This window comes from Aulonocara stuartgranti, assembly GCF_965226115.1.
Source record: "Aulonocara stuartgranti genome assembly, chromosome: 4".
In the NCBI taxonomy this organism is placed as follows: domain Eukaryota; kingdom Metazoa; phylum Chordata; class Actinopteri; order Cichliformes; family Cichlidae; genus Aulonocara; species Aulonocara stuartgranti.
The window spans coordinates 11,844,505-11,866,809 of record NC_138942.1 but is presented as its reverse complement, the minus strand read 5'-3'; the positions used below and the strand labels follow the sequence as shown (position 1 = coordinate 11,866,809).

At 36.3% G+C, this 22,305-nt stretch overlaps 3 protein-coding genes across 3 annotated transcripts in view; 2 read left to right on the top strand and 1 right to left on the bottom strand.

Annotated features, from left to right (window-relative positions):
- The window catches only part of brd4 (bromodomain containing 4), a 36,086-nt gene extending 28,661 nt beyond the window's left edge, over positions 1-7,425 (bottom strand). Inside the window, exon 1 of the mRNA XM_082531698.1 lies at positions 7,234-7,425. The gene's annotated coding sequence lies outside the window, so the exon portion shown is untranslated. The remainder of the gene's footprint in view (positions 1-7,233) is intronic.
- A 1,565-nt stretch (positions 7,426-8,990) lies between these two features.
- Positions 8,991-11,732, top strand: pet100 (PET100 cytochrome c oxidase chaperone). The gene is made up of 4 exons (XM_082531188.1): positions 8,991-9,100; positions 9,275-9,361; positions 9,467-9,499; positions 11,340-11,732. The coding sequence occupies exons 1-4, from the start codon at positions 9,074-9,076 to the stop codon at positions 11,427-11,429; spliced, it is 237 nt and encodes a 78-aa protein (XP_082387314.1). The 5' UTR covers positions 8,991-9,073; the 3' UTR covers positions 11,430-11,732.
- Positions 11,733-13,312: 1,580 nt separating this feature from the next.
- On the top strand, positions 13,313-22,236 carry stxbp2 (syntaxin binding protein 2). The gene is made up of 19 exons (XM_082531647.1): positions 13,313-13,421; positions 15,308-15,357; positions 15,437-15,518; positions 15,672-15,748; positions 15,868-15,943; positions 16,053-16,156; positions 16,372-16,520; positions 16,624-16,708; positions 17,279-17,409; positions 17,532-17,639; positions 17,758-17,815; positions 17,925-17,990; positions 18,402-18,482; positions 19,851-19,992; positions 20,117-20,223; positions 20,315-20,413; positions 20,509-20,594; positions 21,273-21,433; positions 21,533-22,236. The coding sequence occupies exons 1-19, from the start codon at positions 13,385-13,387 to the stop codon at positions 21,610-21,612; spliced, it is 1,779 nt and encodes a 592-aa protein (XP_082387773.1). The 5' UTR covers positions 13,313-13,384; the 3' UTR covers positions 21,613-22,236.
- The last annotated feature ends 69 nt before the right edge of the window (positions 22,237-22,305 follow it).

Sequence of the window (22,305 nt, the reverse complement as noted above, 5' to 3'; positions counted from 1 at the left end):
CACGTGAAAGAGTATGCAGAGTATTTACGGATGAGAAGCAAAAAAGAGCCCTCAGGTGCTAAAAAAATACACCTTAGACTCAAACGTTAGAACAGGCTTTTCCCTGCAGCACGCTGTGTGATAAATACTCACAAAGAAAACGGCAGCCGTTACAACTTATGTCTAAAAATGTATAATTTCATGCATCGGTTAAAACACTCAACTCCAGGTAGGTACATGACGCTCAGCTGGAAACACTTCACGCAAGTTGAGCTGCCCGAGATTCACAGAATTTACAGAAAATGTAAAATTTTTGTGATTTATATCATTATCGGGACGATACATGTCTTATATCGGGATATAAGATTTTGGTCATATCGCACAGCCCTAAGATGTACCAATTTATAGTGGGTGGGTGGGGTAAGAATAAATAAATAAAATTAAATAAAATCAGTATCAATTCAGAATTTCATTGCATGTCATCCCAGCTAGCTGATCATCTATAATTTTTGGCAAGAATAGGTAATTCCAATATAAAGCTACTTTATATATCATATTTCATCTGTTATTTTGTACTGCTACTCAGTTTCATAAGCAAATTTATCCCTGACCTTAAACAAAGTATGTAAGCGATCACTCAAAGGACAAACCATACTGTTCACACTTAAGAAATATGCAAAATTGAATCTGCCTTATTATATTTTCATCTCATTTCATCTTCATTTCATTACCAACACTTGTGACATAAATGTTTCAGGGTACACGCACAGACTCGCACCTCTGTCCTCTCTGAAAAGCATTTATGTGTATCTTTTTATCTTGTGTATATTTACCAATTGAGGTGATATCCATCTATGTAAAGGCACTGATGTTTTCATATGAACAACACACAGACTCTGATATGAGTAACTACATTCCGTTACTGTTACCGTTTAAAAAGGTGGTATTCAGAATACAGTTACTTTGTTGAAATAAATGGATTACACAGCGGTCTTTTCCTGTTTCATATGTTAGGCTATGTCCTCTCTATCTTTGGTAAGTCCACGCCAGTGGAAACAAAACATACAAAACACACATTAAGAGGCTCTAATGCCTGTGTCTCAATCTCGCGGGCCATGTCACCTCTACTTGCAGATCGCATAATAACATGATGAAATATTTTTTCAAAATGATTGTTCTAAAAATTATTTAATATGAAGGCAATAGGCAGAGCGTAACAGGCATAGCCTTAAAGAATGTAGTCTCATGGGCAGTTTAGCCCAGTTTTAAGTAAGCTATTAAGACTGAACAGTAGAGCAGGGCGATATGACCAAAAATATTTATCACGATATACATTTGAAAATTGGCGATAACGATATAAGTGATGATATAATTGACACTAGACAAAATACTGTACAACTCCTCAACTTTATTAGTGCAAAAAAAAAAACAACACATCAATGTATTTTCACTTAAACAAGCAGCTTTTTTAAAGTGCATTACAGTTATATGAAAAAATTTACAGTGCAAATTCCTTGCTGACAGTTTAACCAAAAGGCATTTCCAGTGGAAATTGGCCGACATATCCTCAGCATAACCATGTATAATATCCACAAAACTAAAAAAGAGGTTATACACACACAATACGGTAATATTATGTTGAAGCACAGCACATATCACTCCGCGAGGCGCCTTCCTACAATAGCCGTAATGCTCCGACAATCCATCAAGCGGTGCGGCTTCGTAGCTTAGCAAAGTCGTACTGAAACATTTGACAGATTTTCGAGCGCCGTGTACCACATAAAATCGTTTCCAGGTCAGTAAACACAACCAGAATTCATACATAAGGCACACGGGATTATAAGGGGAACTGTCGATTTTCAGAAAATCAAAGGATTGATTTTAAGTGTGCCATATTTTCCAAAAAAAAAAAAACACGGCTATAACGACGGCCCACTAGCATGCACTACCAAAAATAGTGCTTTGTTGAATATCTGACGGACGAAAGCCAAACCAGTTCCACACCACTGACATTGCAGCATTTTTACAAACCAATTCTGTTTCATCCGTTTCATTCAACGATCCACTTTCGCTCTTCTCATTCTGCGTCACTGCCATGTGCGTATGTAAACATAGGCACTTCTCATGCGCGTTTTACCAATATTCTATCGCGATATTTCATTTTCTTATCGTTGCCCAACATTACACCGGTATTACCGTGAGCGGTATGATATAGCCCAGCCCTACTGAACTGTACACTGTGTTCGCGTTTTCCTCTGAAACAATAAGTTCCGTTGGAGCAGCCTTTCAACGCCTCTCTCTGCCTCTCACTAGCAAAGTTGACCCAGACAATAAAGTAAAGCTAGTTTTCGTTTGCGAGCCCAACACAGAACCCGAAGTATTAGCCAGAGGTCACCTTTAATACGTTTTATATACGCGTGGAATAGTTTTCTATACGAGACTGCTGCAAAAAGTGCAGCCTTATGTAATGTCCACCCTACTGTTACTCATTTATATTAAGATTTAAAAATGTAGTTGGTATTGGTATGGCGAGTATTCTTCAGTAATAGTAATAAATCACACATCAATAGTAGATTCATGTAGTTGTAAAAAGCTTGATAATATATTAAGTAATCCAAAGTATTCAGAATACGTTACTCTCATTGAGTAATGTAACGGAATCTATTACAAAATACATTTTGGGGCATGTATTCTGTAATCTGTAGTGGAATACATTTTAAAAGTAACCTTCCCAACACTGGTTGTGATGCAGCACTTTCATTCTACTTTGTTTCCCTCTATGGTAGAACCTTATTTCCAAGTTGAAAGAAACTGTTAAAAAACAACAACAACAACAACAACATACACTTATGCCTTGATTGACTACACCCATGTCACTCTAAGTTACCTTCATGCTGGCAAATTAGATAGTTCAAAATAGGAGTGTTAAAATACACTGAAATATATGTCCTAAAAACTACAATGTCTCTATTTCACTGTCTTATTTTTTTTTAACATGAAAATGTTCCTTAGGTCCTCGAAGCCCAAAGTGTCAATGGTAGGCATAACTACTGTTCTGTTATTAATTTACACCAGGAATTGAAAAAAAAAAACATCAACAGACTTATGGAAAAGTATAGGTATTGATAAATAATTTCAGCATTGAAATCCCGACAATACCCATTCTTGGCTGCAGTGAAATACTTGATGACATTCTGCCAGAGAACAATGCAATATATACTATAAAGTTCCTAATATCTTCTGTAGCAAAAAAAACCTTTCTCAACTATGAAATAAAGAATCCAGAATAAATAATCTAATAACCTCACTATCATCAGACATATATCAACTTAGCCTTGACATGCAAGTTTTATCAAAAAGACTGCATTTGAAAAAAAGGAGGGCACTTAAAGAAGGTCTAAAAATAGAAAGCCTGACTGATTCTAGAGACTACTACTTTCTGTTTCAATTTTGACAACTTTCAATTTGTTTCAATTAATGTTTTGTTTTTACTGTCTCTGCATATCATGCCCCTATCCAAGCAAAATGTTATTTCAGCCAGGTAAACATACACCCCTTGCAATAATACATTTTTACCCCAAAGTAAGATCATGTTTTTCTTATCTCTACCCTACACAGATTATAGATTTTTACAGTTAATAGAAAATAATTAAAAATGTTTTGATAGATATCATGCCAACACTTTCTTCTTCAACTTTAGGTTTCAATCTTACAGCATAGAGAATAACGCAATGGAAAACTTTCAAGAAAAAATGTAATACTGGTTGGTCTGAATAAAGCAGCGTTAACAACAATGTATCAAATACCTTCATAGTAAAAGGTGGAGCATAGCAGGAATTATCACTACAATCTGCCACGGCCAACAGTTGTGCATTGATGTAAGCTTATGTTTAGCTACCACGCTCTCATAGTGTTGATAGCTACATAACAGTAGACTGTTATTTTCCCCAAACAAGCCAACACTACTAAACCACAAGGGCAGACATGATGCAGTCAGGTTCTGGCATAATAAAAATGACAATACATAATAAAAAAACCCCGAAAATAATAAAAACTAAAGAAAGGATATATTAAGGCAACAGATAGAGATACTCCCTAAAACTTTAACCAAATAAAAATTGCTCTGACCCCAGAAAGTTGACTCTGTTCATCTGGAAGTAGCACTTTCAGCAGGAGAAATGTCTCGTCACACCTCCAAGTGACTTCTTCAGTATCAGCTGTCGGTGGAATTCTCAACCTTTTAAACTGTACATCTGCATAATGCCCGAAACTACCACCGTTGCCTAACAATGGGCCGTGAGCTCAGTTTCATGATCGTTAATATGCAAATTGTCATGGCCACAATCACAGCATTGTAAGACAGTGAAAGTTGCCCCCTCCTCAGTTCAGAGACACTCTCTCTTTTTTTCACATAAATGGCATCCTTGACTCCTCACTCAAATTAGGATTCCTCACTGTCCAGGATGTGCACATCAATCATTGGATGGATCAACATCAATATTGAAAAAGTGACCACTGGAGTGCAGATGTAAACAGACTGCAGAGTCCTGGCCTGATGAGGTAGTTCTGTGTTGTGCTTAGCCAGAGGGTGATTGGTTTCTCTGATAAATAACTCATTGTAATGTCCATGGCACTTAACAACATAGATTATATTACTCTTTGTTGGGGGAACTAAATCTTGGGGTCTACCAATTTTCAGTGTAGCACAATTTGGTGTTTGAAAACAACAGTGACAGTGTTTTGAGAAAATGTGTCTCACCTGTTCTGATATTAAGGGATTAGTGAAGGTTTTCATTTAGGAATTGGTTGTCCTTTTCTCTGGTATCACTTTGACCATATTTAAGGTACTTTCCAACTTTTGACAAATATCCAGCTAGGGTAACCACATTTACTCAGGGCTTTTCGTTATGATGTTCTTCTGTGGCATGTCTGTGTCTGTGGGGATGATGTTAGCTCTGTGTTGTAGTGCCCTAGTGATATCTAGTTTTTGCTCCAGTGGATGATTAGAGTCAAACCTTAGTGATCCCTATGCAGTGGTTTACTGTTGACTATAAAACTGAAGAAAGCTAACCTATTATTTTTCATATCCTCCTGGGTGAACTTGCTGTGTTTGTCCACCAAGTTGTGATCACTGAGATTTGATTTTCACCCAGGTGTCCTAAGAGTACGTCGTTCACAATCACAGAATCCAGTGATTGCAGCCAACTCTCTGTGAATGGTACTCATGGCCACTAATCAACAGTCATGACAATTTGCATTTTAAAGATCATGAAACTGAGCTCACAGCCCATTGTTAGGCAATAGTGCTAGTTCTGGTTATAATGTAAATGTACTGTTTAAAATGTTGGGGAAACCTGCAGTCACTGAGACTGAAGAATTTACTTGGACCAGAGACAAAACATTTCTCCTATTCCAAACGCTACATTCAGATGACCATATTCAACTTTGGGATTCTTTATATAAATGATTAACCGTGCACAAAGGCAAATTGCTCTGACATGCAATAAAACAATGAATAAACATCTCAAAATTGAATGGGTAACACAAAGGTAAACCTCAAAAGCAAAAAACAACATAAATTATTAATACTGTGTATTTCACCCCAAGATGTCACAATGTAATAAACTGATTAAACCAAAAAGATCATGTTGTAAGCTATTAAGACTCCTGTCAGTGATTCAAACTTAATAAATAAAGGAAATACATTCACAACCAGTAGGATACATTTTGTTTGCTTGTTCATTTGTTCTCAGACTACACGGTTTTTGATCTAGGGGTCACTCACAACTAGGCCAAGGATGTTGTTACCATGGCAACTAAACCAGAAAGAACAGGACCAAAAAAGGTGCAAGAAAAGTATGTTCAGCTCTAGGAATCCCTCAGATATACTGCCTACCCGATTACTCAAAGGACTTTGACCCAGTCTTTCTTTGCTAATTTATGGTGCAGATGATAAGTTTAGACAAGGAAAACGAATTAGGAGTAATGTGATCAATAGTTCAGCCCCGTGAGCTTGTTTGACTTGCTCATTGCTCAGTAACTAGCCTTTGACCCAGCTGGTCCTATTTATTTACACACACAGTGTACACACATGAGAACATCCCTTAGATTCAGGTGAATAATTTATCTCCTCAGTGGTGATAAGTTAATCACAAAAATCCAAATCCAACCATGGCTTTTAAAGTATATACATAAAACAACAACCTAAAAGATACTGCTCAAAGAAAATGAAAAGAAAGTCCATAGGTAATAACCAGTAAATGTTATGCTAAAGCTTTAAAATGCTGTATGACTTCATGATTACTCGCCTCTAGGGAAAGAAGCTTGTACAAATAGTAATTTTTAGATTACTACCCTGTGCATGGTCACACACTTGCACCCCAAAATACTACAAAGATTGAAAGACTGAAAAATAAACTCCCAAGTTTCGTATCTGCAAAGCCTTAGAATGATTAGCTAAGTAACGGGCCTCAGCATGAGCAATCTCTAGAAGAACCCAGTCGGATGAATGCCCGTGCTCTGTGTCTATAATGCTCAAACACATCTGTCTGGAATGGCAACAATTACCAGATGTGGTGAATAAAAAGAAAAACTGCACAGTAATGACTGCTGGCGAGCAACAATCGTCGAGGAGCCAAGATCTTAAAGTTAGGCCACAGGGCATAGATTACTGCCTGGGTTTCGTAATGGACGTCGGTACCATGCACAGCAGAACAGAAAACAAGACGAAGATGAAGGCGTTTGATTTCCGAAATTATGACAGCACCGCTTTGGAAAATGCACATAAGGATTGTGTTTTTTTGTTACACGCTCAACTGACTGCATTCCCAGCAAAAAAAAAAAGCTCCAGTGTGCGCCATCATCACCGTGACGGCGTCACCGTCTCCCACAACACAAGACAGTCGACGAGCAAACTGGCAATAGATGCCAAACATGATGATCGCATCATCACTTATTTAACTATTTTAGCGTAGTTGTGGCTAACATTGAGTGAGACAGACAATGAGTGTCATGTACACACACATTGTAGGTGCGGTTATTGTGTCTTTTGATCCACAACCACCAACTAGCTTTAGCAGCAAGCTAGCTACCAAAAACAGGCCGCCGTGCAAGAGAATGGTCTCAGTGGGCGCCGGTCATCAGTGCGCTCCCTTAGGCCTTTCCGCCGCTGTTACCGTTTCTTTTGCAGGTTATTCATTCGGTTTACACAGACAACATGACTGGCACAACAACGTTTTAAACAAGAGCCTTTACCTGTGTTTCTCAGGTTGCTAGGGCGCGCGGGATCTTTCTTTCCGAGGAACCTGAACACCTCTCGTTGTTGATGACGTCACGCGTAGGTCTTTGGATGAGGACGTAGAGAGCGCGTCACAAATGTCGCGGACTGCAACTTCAGCGTCAAATGAGGAGCTCTCGTCTGTTGTCTTCTTACCCTGTGCAGATGGCATTCATAACGTTTGTTTTTCCGGCAAGTAAGTTGCCGGAAAACTTGTTGCCCAATACAGCAACAGTCTGTTATTATATTGATTTAAACAAACGAAAAGATCTTTCTAACAAAGTTAGAAAGTTAATTCAAAGTCTCATTTAAGCGGATCCATAGATTCTGTCCAGTTAACAATTTCTTTCAAAAATTAAAGAATGAAAATCTCGTGAAACGTGTTCCTTGGTCTTGTTATTTTTACATAAGGGTTCTGGAAAGGTGTATAATGTTATAATTTTTTTTTTAATGTTTCATATGGTATTCTCTTTTCTATAGTAATTTTATATTTGCCCGCTATGATTATTGAGACAAACATGTTGCTGACCTCTTGATTTGTTCCACACTGACAAAAGAAGATTTTCTTTTTTTAAAATTACTATTATTGATATTTTATTATCTTGATCTAACTCAGTTATTTGTTTGTATTTTTTATTTTTATTTTTGCATCACCTTTCTTGGTTACTTAAAAGTTTAAAAAGCGGCAACTTTGCATTCAAGTGAAGGGATGAAACTGCAATTAAATGTTACTGAAATATTTCTTCTATTTTTTTCTCCTCCTTCTGTAACTGTGATCGATTTGTATGTATTTACAACACATAGCTATTCTGTTACCTTTCTCAGTTTCTTCAAGATTCGAAATAAAGCTTTGGGGAAAAGAAGGCATCAACTGAGTTTTTGCATTTGAAGGAATATATTGGTGAGTTTAGACACCTTTTAGGGGTGCTCAAGCATTTAAAAGGACCTCTGTCCCTTTTCTCATACAAAATGAGGGAGAGCAAAAAATAAACAGGTAAGAGTATAAGTGCACGGTGGCGCAGTGATTAGCGCTGTTGCCTGACAAGGAGGTACTGAGTTTGATTGTATCATCAGGCCAGGGCCTTTCTGTATGGAGTTTGCATGTTTTCCCTGTGTTTGCGTGGGTTCTCTCCGGGCACTCAGGCTTCCCACATTCCAAAGACATGCAGTTAGTGGGGTTAGGTTAATTGGTAATTCTAAATTGTCCATAGAATGGTTGTCTGTGTTATCCCTGTGGCAGACTGGCGACCTGTCCGGGGTGTACCGTCCCCCTCCCCCTATGGTAGCTGGGACAGGTGATGAAGGAATACATCACGTTAAGGACTGAAGCTATAATAAACATAACTATACCAAAGTATGGTGCTTAGCGTGCACTCGTTGGTTCTGAAATTACTTAAAAGATTATATCAAAGTTACAGAATTGCAGTCACCATTCAGGTCGGACCAAATAAAGTTATCTGAAATATCCGCTTGCAAATATTACTCAGAAAGGACCGATCAACTACATTTGGACAGAATCGGTGGTTTTGGAGCCCCTCTGTGGACAACCTCGGTTTATAATGCCATAATCCAAACATTAGTGCGATGTAAAAGTGTTTGTCTGAAACAAATTTGATTTGATCGAGGAGCCAAAATGTGTACTGTGTAGTATATTGCAGCAGATTTAGTGACACATTCAATTTTTATCTATTAAAAATATTTTCTCACAACCACCAACGCATGCGCCATAGTTTTCTTGCGCTAGACGTAACCCGGAAGTAGTTTGAAGGTCTTTGCTTATAGTAGGAGTTTGGATAAGGTTGCTTGTTCACTGTGAAAATGGGTGTTAAAATAGAGGTATTTCGAGTAAGTATTTATTTTATACTAAGGCCGTGGACATGTATATTTTCCCTACATTCTGAGACCTTTCGACTTTCTAGGGTTTAGTTTTCGCTCTAGTTAGCCATTTTCATTATGCTAGCAGAGGTACAGTTTTCTACTCTATGTTAAAAACCGATGCGTGTAATTTGTTTTGCACAGATGATGCTGTATCTCTCCTTTCCTGTGACCATGTTTTGGATCTCAAATCAAGCAGAGTACTTTGAAGAGTATATAGTGAAGAGAAAGGTTAGAAATTTATTTTATGTATCGGTCTTCTCTAGATAATTATTCTTGTAGTAACAATTTTTGCATCTTTCTCTGTGCCATGTTGTCTATTTTTGTGGTATACAGAGGGAAATCTTCCCCCCCGACGAGGAATCGCAGGTAAGAAAAATGCACACAAGTTAGTTGCGATCAACACAAATCAAGGGTTGTATTTTTCTTATCTGCATTGAGTACCTTTAGGAATCACTCACAGTGCAGGCTGGAAAAAACGACGTTAATTGTTGAATTTAGTAACTTGTAGAACCTCAGTGGCGAAAAAACCCCATCTTGTATTGATGTCCGTGCGTATTTTGCTGTGCCTCTGTGGGTTTTTTCACTTCTATCAGGTTTGTATGTTGTGATCTTTGACCAAGACCCACTGTTAGAATGAACTGGAATCCAGAATTTGTATAGAGTGTGTATTGGCTGGCAAATACCCTCTTCTTAAGGAATGCTTTGTAGTCTTTCCCAGCTTTGTGTATCTGTAAAGTTTTTTCTAGGACCCTGTGAAAGGTTTTATCATCAAGTCACACCAACCAGTCCTTCTCGAGAAGGGAAAGGCTTTGTCAGTAATTAGACTTTGTGCTTTTATTTATAAGGAGGAGTATCTCAATAATGCCATAAACACATGTACTCTAGCGCAGACATTCAAATATTTTATTTCCAGCATGGACTAATGATGACTCGGTGTGTTTAATAAAGACATGAAATGTGTTTCTCTTCCTAGTCAAATCTGTATTCATCAATAGTTGTGACTTAGATGAAGAGCAAACAAAATAACTTTGGGCATTGTTTAAAATCTAAATAAAATTGAATAGAATAATTTGCAGATTTCAAAACCATATTTTATTTACAGTAGAACATAGAAAACTGTCAAATATTTAAACTGAAATGTTTTACTGTTTCATGAAAAATATTAGCTTATTTTGAATTTAATGGCAGCAACATGCCATTAAATTCAAAAGGTAAGTGGTAATAAAAAGAAGCAGGTGGAGGAACATTTTGCAACCAGTTTGGTAAATTGGCAAAAGGTGAATAACATGATGTGTGTGTGTGCTGTGTGTAAACATAAAAAAAGACATTTTAAAAAGGGAGGTAAAGATGGGCAGAGTTTCACTAATCTTCAAAAAACTGCATTTAAAATTTGTGGATCAATAATGTTGAAATAATCGTCCTTAATTTAGAATTGAAAAGACTTTGTCATATTTAGTACATAATATCACCAAAAGTGTCAAAGAATCTGGAGAAATCTCTGTGAACAAGGGACATTGGCAGAAATCAGTCTTGGATGCTCATGATCTCCAGGCCATGAGGTGGGACTGTGTTAAAAATAGGGAGGATTCTGACATGAAAATTGCTGCAAAGGCTCATGAATACAGTTCACCACACCATTCATAATTGCATGTTAAAGTGCTATATTGCAAAGAAGAAGCAACTTGATCCAGAAACACTGCTGTCTTCTCTGAGTCAATCCTTATTTAAAATGAACTTGAGCAAAGTGGAAAACTGTTATGTGGTGGAACAAATTGAAATTTGAAATTCTTTTTTGGAAAACATGGACACAATGTTCTTTGTTATTAGGAGGAGAGGAGCTATCCAGCTTTTTATCACTGCTCAGTTCAAAAACCTTTATCTCTAATGGTTCAGGGGTGCATTAATGAAAACATTTGGCACGACATCAACCAAAAACATATGACAGACAGGACTGTTGAGCAGCTAGAATCTTATATCATCCCATAACATAGCAGTCTTCTAAAAAATTTGAATACCTATTGTCCTCAGTTCCCAGATGTTTATGGACTGTTCATAAAAGAATAGGGGAGTTGTAAATTTTGACTTGTCTGTCAATAGCTCAATGTCTTTGACCTGTTCAAAAAGAACAGTATTTTCATAAAGACTGCTGAGTTACTGCTAAACAGCACATTATTTGATTATGGTTGTTCTATATATCTGTTTTCAGAGAAAAGAGTTGGAGGACTTCAAAGAGCGAATGCGTGTTCGTAAGGAGCAGCGGCTATTAAAAAATATTCCTCTAGAATCTGAGAACTGAAAATTACATGTTGAAGAAAATGATTTTCCACCCTTTACCAATGATACCAACTGTCTGGCAGTGATTTTGAGGCCCAAGGAAAAAAGTTGGACTGGAGTATGCCCATTTCATGTTGGAAATTTCTGCTAGATTAACTCTTCCCAAAGATGCGCTGGGTAATAATTATTTATGCCTAATAAGTTTATTGTGCTTTCATTTGTGTGCAACTTTTTTTTTCCCCACATGGTTTTTCAAATGGTACAATTGTTTTCTTAGCTGTTGTTTTTACATTGCCTTAAAATAAATACTGAGCTGCACATCAGATTGAATCTAGTTTATTATTATCTATTTGCAAGGTGCAGTGCCTAAATTGTTTTTACCTTGTCCTATTACTTATATTGTAGTGTATTGCAGCATTGTATTCTAGATAATGGTGCTTCAGATTAACAGAAATAAAAACTAACTATTAATCAGTTCTCCACAAACTCCTCTAAAATAATTAACAGAATAAACCAATTGTTTTCCAGTTAGCACAACTTGATGTGCTTTCTGTTTGAATGAATGATGCTAGTTGGGTATTTTTAATAATGATGATTAAGTTATGTCATATTTTGTAAGTGCATTTTCCATGTATCACTGTGGGGAAGAATTTGCTTGATTATTTGATTATTCATATACTTAGCAAACCATATAATTATGTTTTTTTTTAATGTTTTATTTATTAAAGCAAAAGCTTTTATTTACTGAATGAACGACAGTGATGTTATATGAAAGTGCATCTCATATTATGCAAAACGTAGGACATGTTTTAAACAAAATTACACTAATAATGGCTAATAACTGCTTCATTTGCAACACTTAGAGTTTGTACACCTTCAGTAAAGGCTTGATACTCTACTAAACCATATCTCCTTGAATGAATGTGCTGCCCAACTTTTCATACTACTTGTTTTAAGAGGTGAGACTTGTTCCCACATCCTGAAGATTTGAAATCATTAATCATTTTGAAGGAGTCGTACCAAATGGAAATATAATCTTCTAAGTATAAATATTTACATCTGAGAGAGCCAACAGCTAAACTTTTTATCAATGGTGTTGAAGTGCTGACAGATTTTCCCCTTGGCTTGTCAGCTCATATCCTCAAATATATTTGGCAGTACAATACAGCCAGCTGGATCCCTCATGGCTGTCTCCTGGGCCACTGGTGAGAGAGAGTGTGAATTTCTTTCTTACTACTGTTTATCTTTTACAACTGTCATTCACTTCTGAAGCCATATTTAAGCTCTCTGTTTTATGATGTAACAAGCAGGTAAGTGCTATTCATTTTATGATAATAGATGTAAATGACAGAAGCCAAGCGGTGATATATGGATGTAGCCTACACTTGAACCAATCAAAACGACCATAGAAAGGCTTACTAATTTCATTGTGTCCAGTTGTTTAAGGCGAAAATAACTCATTAATGCAGTCTAGGATACTTCTACATGTTTGTTATTTAAATCAAAAACTTAAATAATAATAATAATAATAAACTTTATTTATAAAGCACACTAAAAAACCAAGGGTATACCAAGGTGCTTGACAAAAATAAAATAGGAAAAGGGAGATGGGAGGGAAAAGAGAAAGGACCTGGCACGTATCAATTATAAAAACCTTGACAATCATAAGATATAAAAGTAGTTCACAAGCATAACGGATAAAAATGTACCAACGCACACCAAGCGTTAACTAGGTGGAAAGGCAAGATTAAACAAATAAGTCTTCAGCCGTAATTTAAACAGTGGCATAGAGTCAGACGCCCGAATAGCAACAGGAAGGTTGTTCCATAAGACCGGGGCAAATAAAAAGTCCAAAGCACGAGACTCTTGTAATGGTGATATATTTGACAGTAGGGGGCAGTATTTAGCTTTCAAATGCTTCGAAGCTTTGCTTAGACCACAAGGAAGTGACCAACTCTCTAGAACACTGCTGTCAAGATGGCACCGATTGGGCTGAAAGCTGTAGTCGGAGAAAGTAAGTGACGTATTTATTGTATCTAATCTCACTGTAGCAGTTTATTACAGTTAAAAAAAAGTACTTTATTGTAACCTTTATCGCTGTAACTTGATGAACTGACGTTCAATTTATTAAAAAAAATCGTGTTGTGGATGACGGTTCACCAACTCTTCCTGCTTCACTCCTAATATATATGCTAACGTTGCCGAAGGAACCGATGTCATCATTTAAAAAGTCATATATATATAAAATAATAGTGTTACACGTAGTGATAGCAGTATTTGCTTAATTTGCTGAAGTTTCATGTGTTTTGTGACATTAGCCACACTTGAAAGTTAAAAGTCGCGACGTTAGGGATTGAAAATGTTGTGACAGTCCAAGTTATAGGCTAACCCAGGCTAGCTAATCTGAAAGGGAAGTCTAGTAACTTCGCTTGTGATCTGTTAAATCATCCTGGACATTTAGGCTGTAAAACGTCAGGAAGTCACAACTTTTGTTACACAATAACTTGTAGTACATTGCGTTGAAAGTAAAAAAAACAAAAAACAAAAACAAAAACGCATGCCGGGGTTAAAACATTACGTATTCACAAGGCTCATCTAGTAATGCTTATTTGTAATTATATGCTAATTGCTTCTGCTAGACTTTAGAAGCATTAAATTTGGGCTTATGTTCCTTCATCTCACATTTTCACTTCTTTTAAGAAGTCTGAAAAATAAAAAACAAACATACCATTACAAAGCGGTATGATTTGTAATTTACTATCTGCTATTATTAGCTGAAAACGTTGTCCATACAAGATGACTTAACCTATTTGGAGTATGCCAAAAATATCAAATAAAATCTCATATTCAATATTGTATTTAGAGCAGTGAGACAATAAATCCCAATAAGGAAGTTTCCTTGCAAACTGGTTTTTTTTTTAAATTTTTTTTTTTTTTTTAGATTTAACAAAACTCTTCGAAAGTATAATCTTTTCCAGTTCCCTGTATGAGCGACCTGGAAAATCGTTAGTGATGAAGGTCACACTTGGTGCAAAAAAAGAAATCTTTTTTTTTTTTTTTTCCCCATTTCTTTCTCTCAAAAGCCCTGAACCATAATACACATATATTCAGTAGCCACCATAATACCAGGAACCTTACCAGGATTTATACAGCAATCATAAAATAGTGATTACAGTGATGGCTAACTCGGAATAAAGAACACATTTTTTTTTTATGAACTCCCATAACAAGCTATTTATGTCAGCTATTACTGTGAAAACAGTGAGTCATATGTCTTAGGGAGCAGAATCTATGTTTTTAATCAGGTTCAAATCGTGGTTTAACAAGGAAGTGAAGACATCATATTGGTGCAGTTCAACTTTTGATGTTTCCTACCACACTGCTTTCTTCTGTACCCTAGTTAATTATTGTGTGATTCAATGAAAACTTCTTTTGGGAACAGTGGCCCACTGCAGGAGACTATTTGGCTGTTTGTTTTAACACACGTACCACACCTTAGCTGTTGTGCTTAGGACGTCATTGGAACAATTGTGCTTCTGTCTATATAAGACCAGGAAGTTGCACCCAAGCAAGTTTGTTACTGCAAGTGTTAAATATGTTTAAAAAGGGTTCCTGTTTTTTTTAATTTTTGACAGTAGAGCTGACCTTTGACTTTTGTTGTTGTTTTATAAGTCACACAAATTCTTTGGAAACTATTCAGTAAGCTACATTTCATGAAAAGCTCAAATTACTAATGAATGCTGCAACAACAATCTAGAGCATTTTGACTATATGAATGTTTCATAAAGTATTTTTTTATTATTATTGTTGCTAAATTTACTCCACTTGTGACCCGTTTTAGCTTGTTTTTGTTATGAGGTTATGGGTTCTTGCATCACAAAATTATCTTTTCATCTACAGAAATCATCAGTGGTGTGATCAAGAGTGTGAAAAAGGATGGAGAATGGAAGGTAACGGTAGATACAAAAGAAGAAATTCTTTTGATTTTTGTTGCACTGAATTTATTACCACTGTGTGGCCTTTGTTTAGGTTCTTATTGTGGATCACATGACCACAAGAATTCTGTCCTCTTGTTGCAAGATGTCTGACATTTTGGCGGAGGGGGTGACCAGTAAGTATGGATATAATTCATAGTTTTTAGTTTAGTTTTTTAAATAAATGAGAGATCAAACCTTTAGCTGTTGAAGAGTAAAATGTGCCAACTTAATTCATTTTCTGCGTTTAAATGACATTAAATTATCATATTGTCTTTTCTGTTTTTCAGTTGTGGAGGACATCAATAAACGCAGAGAACCCATCTCCAGTTTGGAGGCCATTTATTTAATCACCCCATCTGCAAAGGTTCAAAAGAGTTCCGTCTTTTAATGTTGCCATATCTTCAAGATTGTTCTCATGTGCATAATATTTTAAAGATAACTATGTGCATAATATTTTAAAGATGAATATGTTTTCAATTACAGTCGGTTCATGGTCTCATTGATGATTTCAAAGATGCAGCCTTTACATACAAGGCAGCACACATCTTCTTCACTGACAGTAAGAGTGGAACTATAAATATGAGAAATGTATTTTTTTTTCCAGACTTCAGTGTAAAACGCTAAAACTGACATTAATTCTTTTTTTTTTTTTTTTTTGCCTTGTTTAGCTTGTCCAGATCCTCTCTTTGCTGATATTGGAAGAGCCAAAGTTTCAAAATTTATCAAGACTTTAAAAGAGATCAATGTTGCTTTTCTTCCATATGAGTCGCAGGTGGGTAAAATTCTTATATTTCATTGAGTCCAAATTGTCTTTGGACATTTCATTAGAAATGTTTTTGGTTTTGGACAAAACTTATTTGACAGTTAATCATTTAATTGTATGGCAAAAAGACAAACGTTTTCCCGAGCTGCAATCAGTTATAGTAATATTGTCTGTCGGTTTATTGTGACAGGCAATACCTTTCACAGTTTCTCTTGTCCCCGTAGGTTTTCTCACTGGATGACCCAAAATCCTTGTACTCCTTCTACAGTTCAAAGGCAAATGAAACAAGAGATAAAATGATGGAAAATGTGGCAGAGCAGATTGCGACCCTGTGTGACACTCTCAAAGAGTACCCTGCAGTTCGTTATCGCAAGTATGGGCCCCTTCATGAGAAGAGAGATAGATTTAAACAAATAAATCTTTTCCCACTGAATGTATTATGCTGATTTTAAAGTTGTATTCTACTTTGTTTTTAGGGGACCTGAGGAAAATGCTAGACTGGCTGAAGAGGTCTATCAGCGCCTCATTGCTCACAAAGCTGAAAACCCAACCATGGGAGAGGTAGGAAATACTTTGGTCTTCAACCACTCGATTTCTCACATTCTCTGCTGTGTAATTTCAAATCTTAAAAAAATGGTGAACAAAATGTTTACACTGCTTTTCTTTCCTGCTAAATCATCTTTCTCATGTAAGAGAATAAACCTCTGTTGGGATTCTGCAGCTCTTCAGCTTAACAGGTTGTGAATATTTCTTTGGTTTCTGGGATTTATTTCCTGATGATTATTTTCTCATCCTTTGCTGGACCTGTCCTTTTTTCCCTTCTTTTCTGTTTTTCTTAGCTGACATTTCCTTGCTCCTGAGATGAGTCTTAAAAGGCATGTATTACTGTTCCCTTTTTGCGTCTATGCATGTCAGGTGCTTTATCATACTATGCTGTACGTATTTCTTTTTTTTCTTTTTTCTACATCTAGCTGTGATGCTAAATTATAATAATTGATAATTAATTGATTTCATTGCATGGCATTGCAACAGTTAATGTGTACTTTCAGCCAGTCTCTTTTAATGAATCTTTAAATTAAATCATATATTTCAAAAGTACTGGATGATATCCTTAATTTGTATTATTTTTAGGGTCCAGATAAGGCGCGATCACAGCTAATCATTGTTGACCGTGGGTTTGATCCCGTCTCACCTGTTCTTCATGAGTTGACCTTCCAAGCAATGGCTTATGATTTGCTAGACATCAAACAGGACATCTATACGTAAGGGACTACCTTTATATTTTTATATTGCTCTGTCTGTTTGGTGTGGTGTCTTTGGTATACCAGTCCCTCCATTTGTGGACTTTTAAACATTTTTTTAAATTTATTTTTGGATATTAAAGTTATCAGACAACCGGCATTGGGAACTCAAAAGAGAAAGACGTCTTACTGGATGAAGATGATGAACTCTGGGTTCAGCTCAGACACATGCACATCGCTGATGTCACCAAGTATGTTTGTCACAGTAACATTTCTACGACTGCTACAACTTGATTGTGGAGTCATTGTAATTCAGTCAAAGTTTTCCTGCGTTAGGTGTCTACTAATTTTCTCATTTGATTCTTGTAGGAAGGTGACAGAGCTTCTTCGCACATTTTGTGAGAGCAAGAGGATGTGCACTGACAATGTGAGTGTTATGTGCATTATCTTTTCAGGTGTTTGAAAAGTCCACGGTAGACCATGAGTATTGTTTTTGTGTTATGATGGAACTTTGGGGAAAATGTTTCTCTTTTCAGGCCAATATCAAAGATCTGTCTCAGATGTTAAAGAAGATGCCACAGTATCAGAAGGAGCTGAGCATGGTGAGTTACATTAACTAACAAACAAACAAACAAACCCTTATGTAACTTCTTATCATTATTTGTTTGTTTTAATTTATCTAATCCAAAAGCGCTGTCTGTTCAGTTTATTTAGACCTTTACTTAAAAATAGGGAAATGTTTTTGAAGCATATTAGGATACATTTGTGATGATAAATTAGATACAATTTAGACCATGGTTGTTTTGCCTAATTAAGCATTAGCTGGGCCAGCTAAAGTTTAGTTGGCCCAAATTCTAGTTATAATCTGACCATTATGACAAGACTTCCTAGAAAACGTTTTTTTCTTATATCAGAGTTGTCAGTCTTAATTATGTTTAATTTTTTTTTAATAAAAATATGATGCCATATGTTAAAGTAATTAGTAATGTATTTTAATGTAATTTTTTTTACAGTACTCCACTCACTTACACCTAGCTGAAGCTTGTATGAAGAAATTCAAGGCCTCACTTGATAAACTTTGTGAAGTGGAGCAGGTTAGTAGCCTTGTGCACAACATAATTTTTTGTAATAAAATGTTTGACTTGCAGCAGTCACCATAGTGGGTTTTTTTTTTTTTTTTTTTTTTGTTGGTAAATTACACTTTGAAAGTCCAGTTCAGTTTTTGGCTTTTGTTATCATGTATGTCTACTTAAAAAATGTAATCAAAATTATTATCTTTGAGGACTATTGAACCTAATAGTTTTCAAATATTAATTATAATGCAATAAAAGTCTATTAGGTTGTCACATTTCTGCCACATATGGTCAAATAGCACAATGCAATACACTGACACAGACTGACTAAACAAAATGCCTGACATGGAATAACTACATTGACTCATCACATTCAGTGACCTGAAATGTATCTTTGTAATTCCTGTGCTTCTTTGCTTCTGGTCTGTTGATATTTTTATTTGTTAACTAAAAAATAATAATATTTCATAAAACGCTTTAAACTACACATCAGCAGCGTAAATCATCGTAGATCTGTGAGCTTACTGTAAGCTTAAAGGCATGTAATAACACAGATGTACCACTTGGTACAGTAGAAGTTCTTCCACCAGCAAGACCTGGGAAAAAAGCCACAATCCAAACTGGAGCCAAACCCCAGTGTTTTAGTTATATGTGCCAGACATGCCTTGTGTTCCTGAGGGGAAATGTTTGGCCATATCTAGTCCAGTATCAGATGAGTGACAAGCACATGAGAAATGATAAGCTATGCATGGCTGTGGCATTATGAGGTGCAAGTGTTAATGGGGCCTTTTTTATGAGTAAATCGCTCAACTGCCCTAATGGATTGTCAGCATGTCTGAAAGCTGTCTCTTTAATCCATTGGGCATGCTTTGGCTCTTAAGATGTGCAGTATGATCCAAATGGCAACAGCTCTCTGTCAGCTGTCATTTGTTCTACATTGTTTGGAAGCCCATTACAAATGTGTGTGTAATGTTGCAAATAAAATAATCTTTCAGTTGCTCGCAAAGTTTTGCTGCTGGCTTTAATGAAGTTTAGTCCAAATTCATGTAAGGTTAGCAAAATTATTTAAGGCAGTTACACAGTTCCAAGTGACCATTTATTGGAGGATTGCAAAAAAGGGGAAATCTCAAAGCTACATATAGCTAGTGTACCCAATATTTAGCTTTATGTTGACATAACGTACCTGATTACAAATGCAAATCTGGAGATTTACTTTGCAATCTGAGATTTTCTTGTTGCAATAGTCTTATGGCAATATCATGGCTCTGAAAGAGAACGTGTGTTGGGGGAAAGGGGAATAAAGTGGTTTCATTCACCTCTCTTAACTGCCTGTCTTAAGTTGATGATATTCAGTAAAGGTTGATCGTAAACTAGGGCTTTCTTCCACAGGACCTTGCAATGGGAGCAAATGCAGAAGGGGAACCACTGAAAGATGCCATGAAGAGCATTGTTCCTGTGCTCTTAGATAGTGACATTGATGCCTTTGACAAAATCCGCATCATACTGCTGTTCATATTTCACAAGAAGAAGGGTAAGAAGATCTCAAAACATTTTAAATCTTTTTAAGTCCTAATCTTGTTACATTGAAGAGAAGCTTTATTTGTCGTTACTTATTTATAGCAAACAGTGTTTTCATTGCCTGGTTGTCTATTCAGGCATTGGGGAGGAGAACCTTGCCAAGCTCATCCAGCATGCAAATATTCAGGCCGACAGCAACATTATTTACAACCTGCAGAACCTAGGCTGTAATATTATAGCTGGGGTAAGTTTGGCTACAGTCTCATGCTGTGGAACTGAGAATTTTATAAAACCTAAAAAAAACCCCTGAATATTTGACATACATTGTTTTTCAGGGTCGCAATTCTGGGAAAACACTGCCAGATCGTAAGCAGCGTACAGAAAGCACATACCAGCTTTCCAGGTGGACACCCACTGTCAAGGACATCATGGAGGTATTAAGCCCTAAGTGAGGTTTCAGATGTCACTGGCAGACCTGCTCACCTTTGCTCACAACACAGCTTTTATAACATCTGTTTCTGGATCACAGAATGCCATAGAAGACAAACTGGACAAAAAGCTGTGGCCATTCATCGCTGAACCAGCACCCATCAACACAACTCAGACTGCAGTCAGGTCGGGCGGTGCTCTCCCTCTATCTGAGAAATAAATAAATATATATAGATAGATGGGTAGATCTCTTTCCAAAACAGTTTGTATTTAGCAACAAGTGGGGTAAATGACAGATAATCTTATAAAATAAAACCTTTTATCCCCTTAAAACCTTTTAAATGAATCAGAGCCGAGCTTTTGACAAAGTGAAGTAGAGTTTAAAGGGTAAATTTCAGTCATTTTTGAATACTCTATAATCCCTAGGGAATTCCCATCATAATGATGGTGCTAATACTGACCACGCTTGTAGATCTAGATTTACTCATAATCTGTGGAGTGTTCCGGTACTTTTCTACTTTTTAAGCAAAATGCAGAATTAAAATGGAGAAGTTGATAATAATATAGACTGGCTATAAACCCCCCCCCCCCCCCCAAAAAAAAAACAACCCCCCAACAAAACAAAAAAAAACCCAACCAACCAAACAAAAAAACTCAGGAGTTTCTGTTAGTATTTTCACATTCATACTTATTCATCAGGGTCAATTTCCTGACAACACGGTATGAAAATGAGCCATTGTATGACAATTGTATTAATTATTGTTTGAAATAATAAATGTCAGAAAATCAATAAATAGCTGAAAGGGAGCTGTAGTTTTAGTAATAGTTTTATGTTTCTCAATCATTTTCGAAATTCTTTTACAGCAGTGCACGTTTTGGACACTGGCACAAAAATAAGTCTCCAACGGAGTATCGGTCTGGCCCTCGTCTCATTGTTTTTGTGATTGGTGGGGTGTCATACTCTGAGATGCGTTGTGCTTATGAAGTGACTCGAGCCACAGATGGGAAATGGGAAGTCCTGATTGGTAAGCAATTGCTAATTAAGAAGTTATGACTGATGAACCTGACTGTTGAACTGCTATTTAAATATTGTTGTGTTTTGTTGTTGTTTTTTTCCTTGACAGGATCATCTCACATCCTAACTCCAACCAGCTTCCTCAATGACTTGAAGACTCTGGACAAAGATACTAATCCTGATCCGTAATCCCCAAGTCGGGACAGCAATACTGCAGTAGGAGTCTGGTTGTTCCTTTAAACTGATGTCTTTCTGTTGTCCTGTTTAGCTTCTCTAACATCTCTGATGTGAAATCTTAGATGTAGTCATGTAAGAAAGCAGTTGTGACTATTCTATTATAGTGTGCTCTTTTGTTGTTAGTTGGGTTCTGTATACTGCTGTGATTGAAATTGTATTTAAGTAATAAATGAAACAATATTAATATTTTCATTATTCTATTCATATTTAAATTCTTAATTTTGTTGTAATTGACTTGCTTAGTTATTTAGTCAGAAATTCCAAAAATTGTCACAAAGAAAGAGCAGCTCTCACCTCATAGAAATCTCTTAATTCAAGTATATTGTAGTTGCACACAATTGAAGGACATATTGTATATAGATTTAAAAGTAGATTAAAATTATTTTTTTTGGTAACTCTCTCCCTCAACCCTCTTCTTGAAATATTCATCTCAGTAATAATGTCAGAACTGCTGTGTTATGACCGTTGCACATTTACTAGATACTTTAATATATTGCTGGGCGCTAGAGCAGTGGGTGCTTGTTTATTTGTTGATGGAAATGAGCAATAAAATAAAAAAATATATATTGAATTTAATTTGTCTTTTTTCTTTTCTATAGGACCTTTTAGTATGCTTCAATATGCATAATATTTTCATTTTGTTAA

Excerpts from the sequence above, each read along its gene's own strand:
- pet100 (XM_082531188.1), top strand. The coding sequence starts at position 9,074 with ATGGGTGTTAAAATAGAGGTATTTCGA. Across the intron at positions 9,101-9,274 it reads TTAAAATAGAGGTATTTCGA|ATGATGCTGTATCTCTCCTT; the intron begins GTAAGTATTTAT and ends TGTTTTGCACAG. Across the intron at positions 9,362-9,466 it reads AGTATATAGTGAAGAGAAAG|AGGGAAATCTTCCCCCCCGA; the intron begins GTTAGAAATTTA and ends TGTGGTATACAG.
- stxbp2 (XM_082531647.1), top strand. The coding sequence starts at position 13,385 with ATGGCACCGATTGGGCTGAAAGCTGTAGTCGGAGAAA. Across the intron at positions 20,224-20,314 it reads GCTGTAATATTATAGCTGGG|GGTCGCAATTCTGGGAAAAC; the intron begins GTAAGTTTGGCT and ends ATTGTTTTTCAG. Across the intron at positions 20,595-21,272 it reads ACAACTCAGACTGCAGTCAG|CAGTGCACGTTTTGGACACT; the intron begins GTCGGGCGGTGC and ends ATTCTTTTACAG.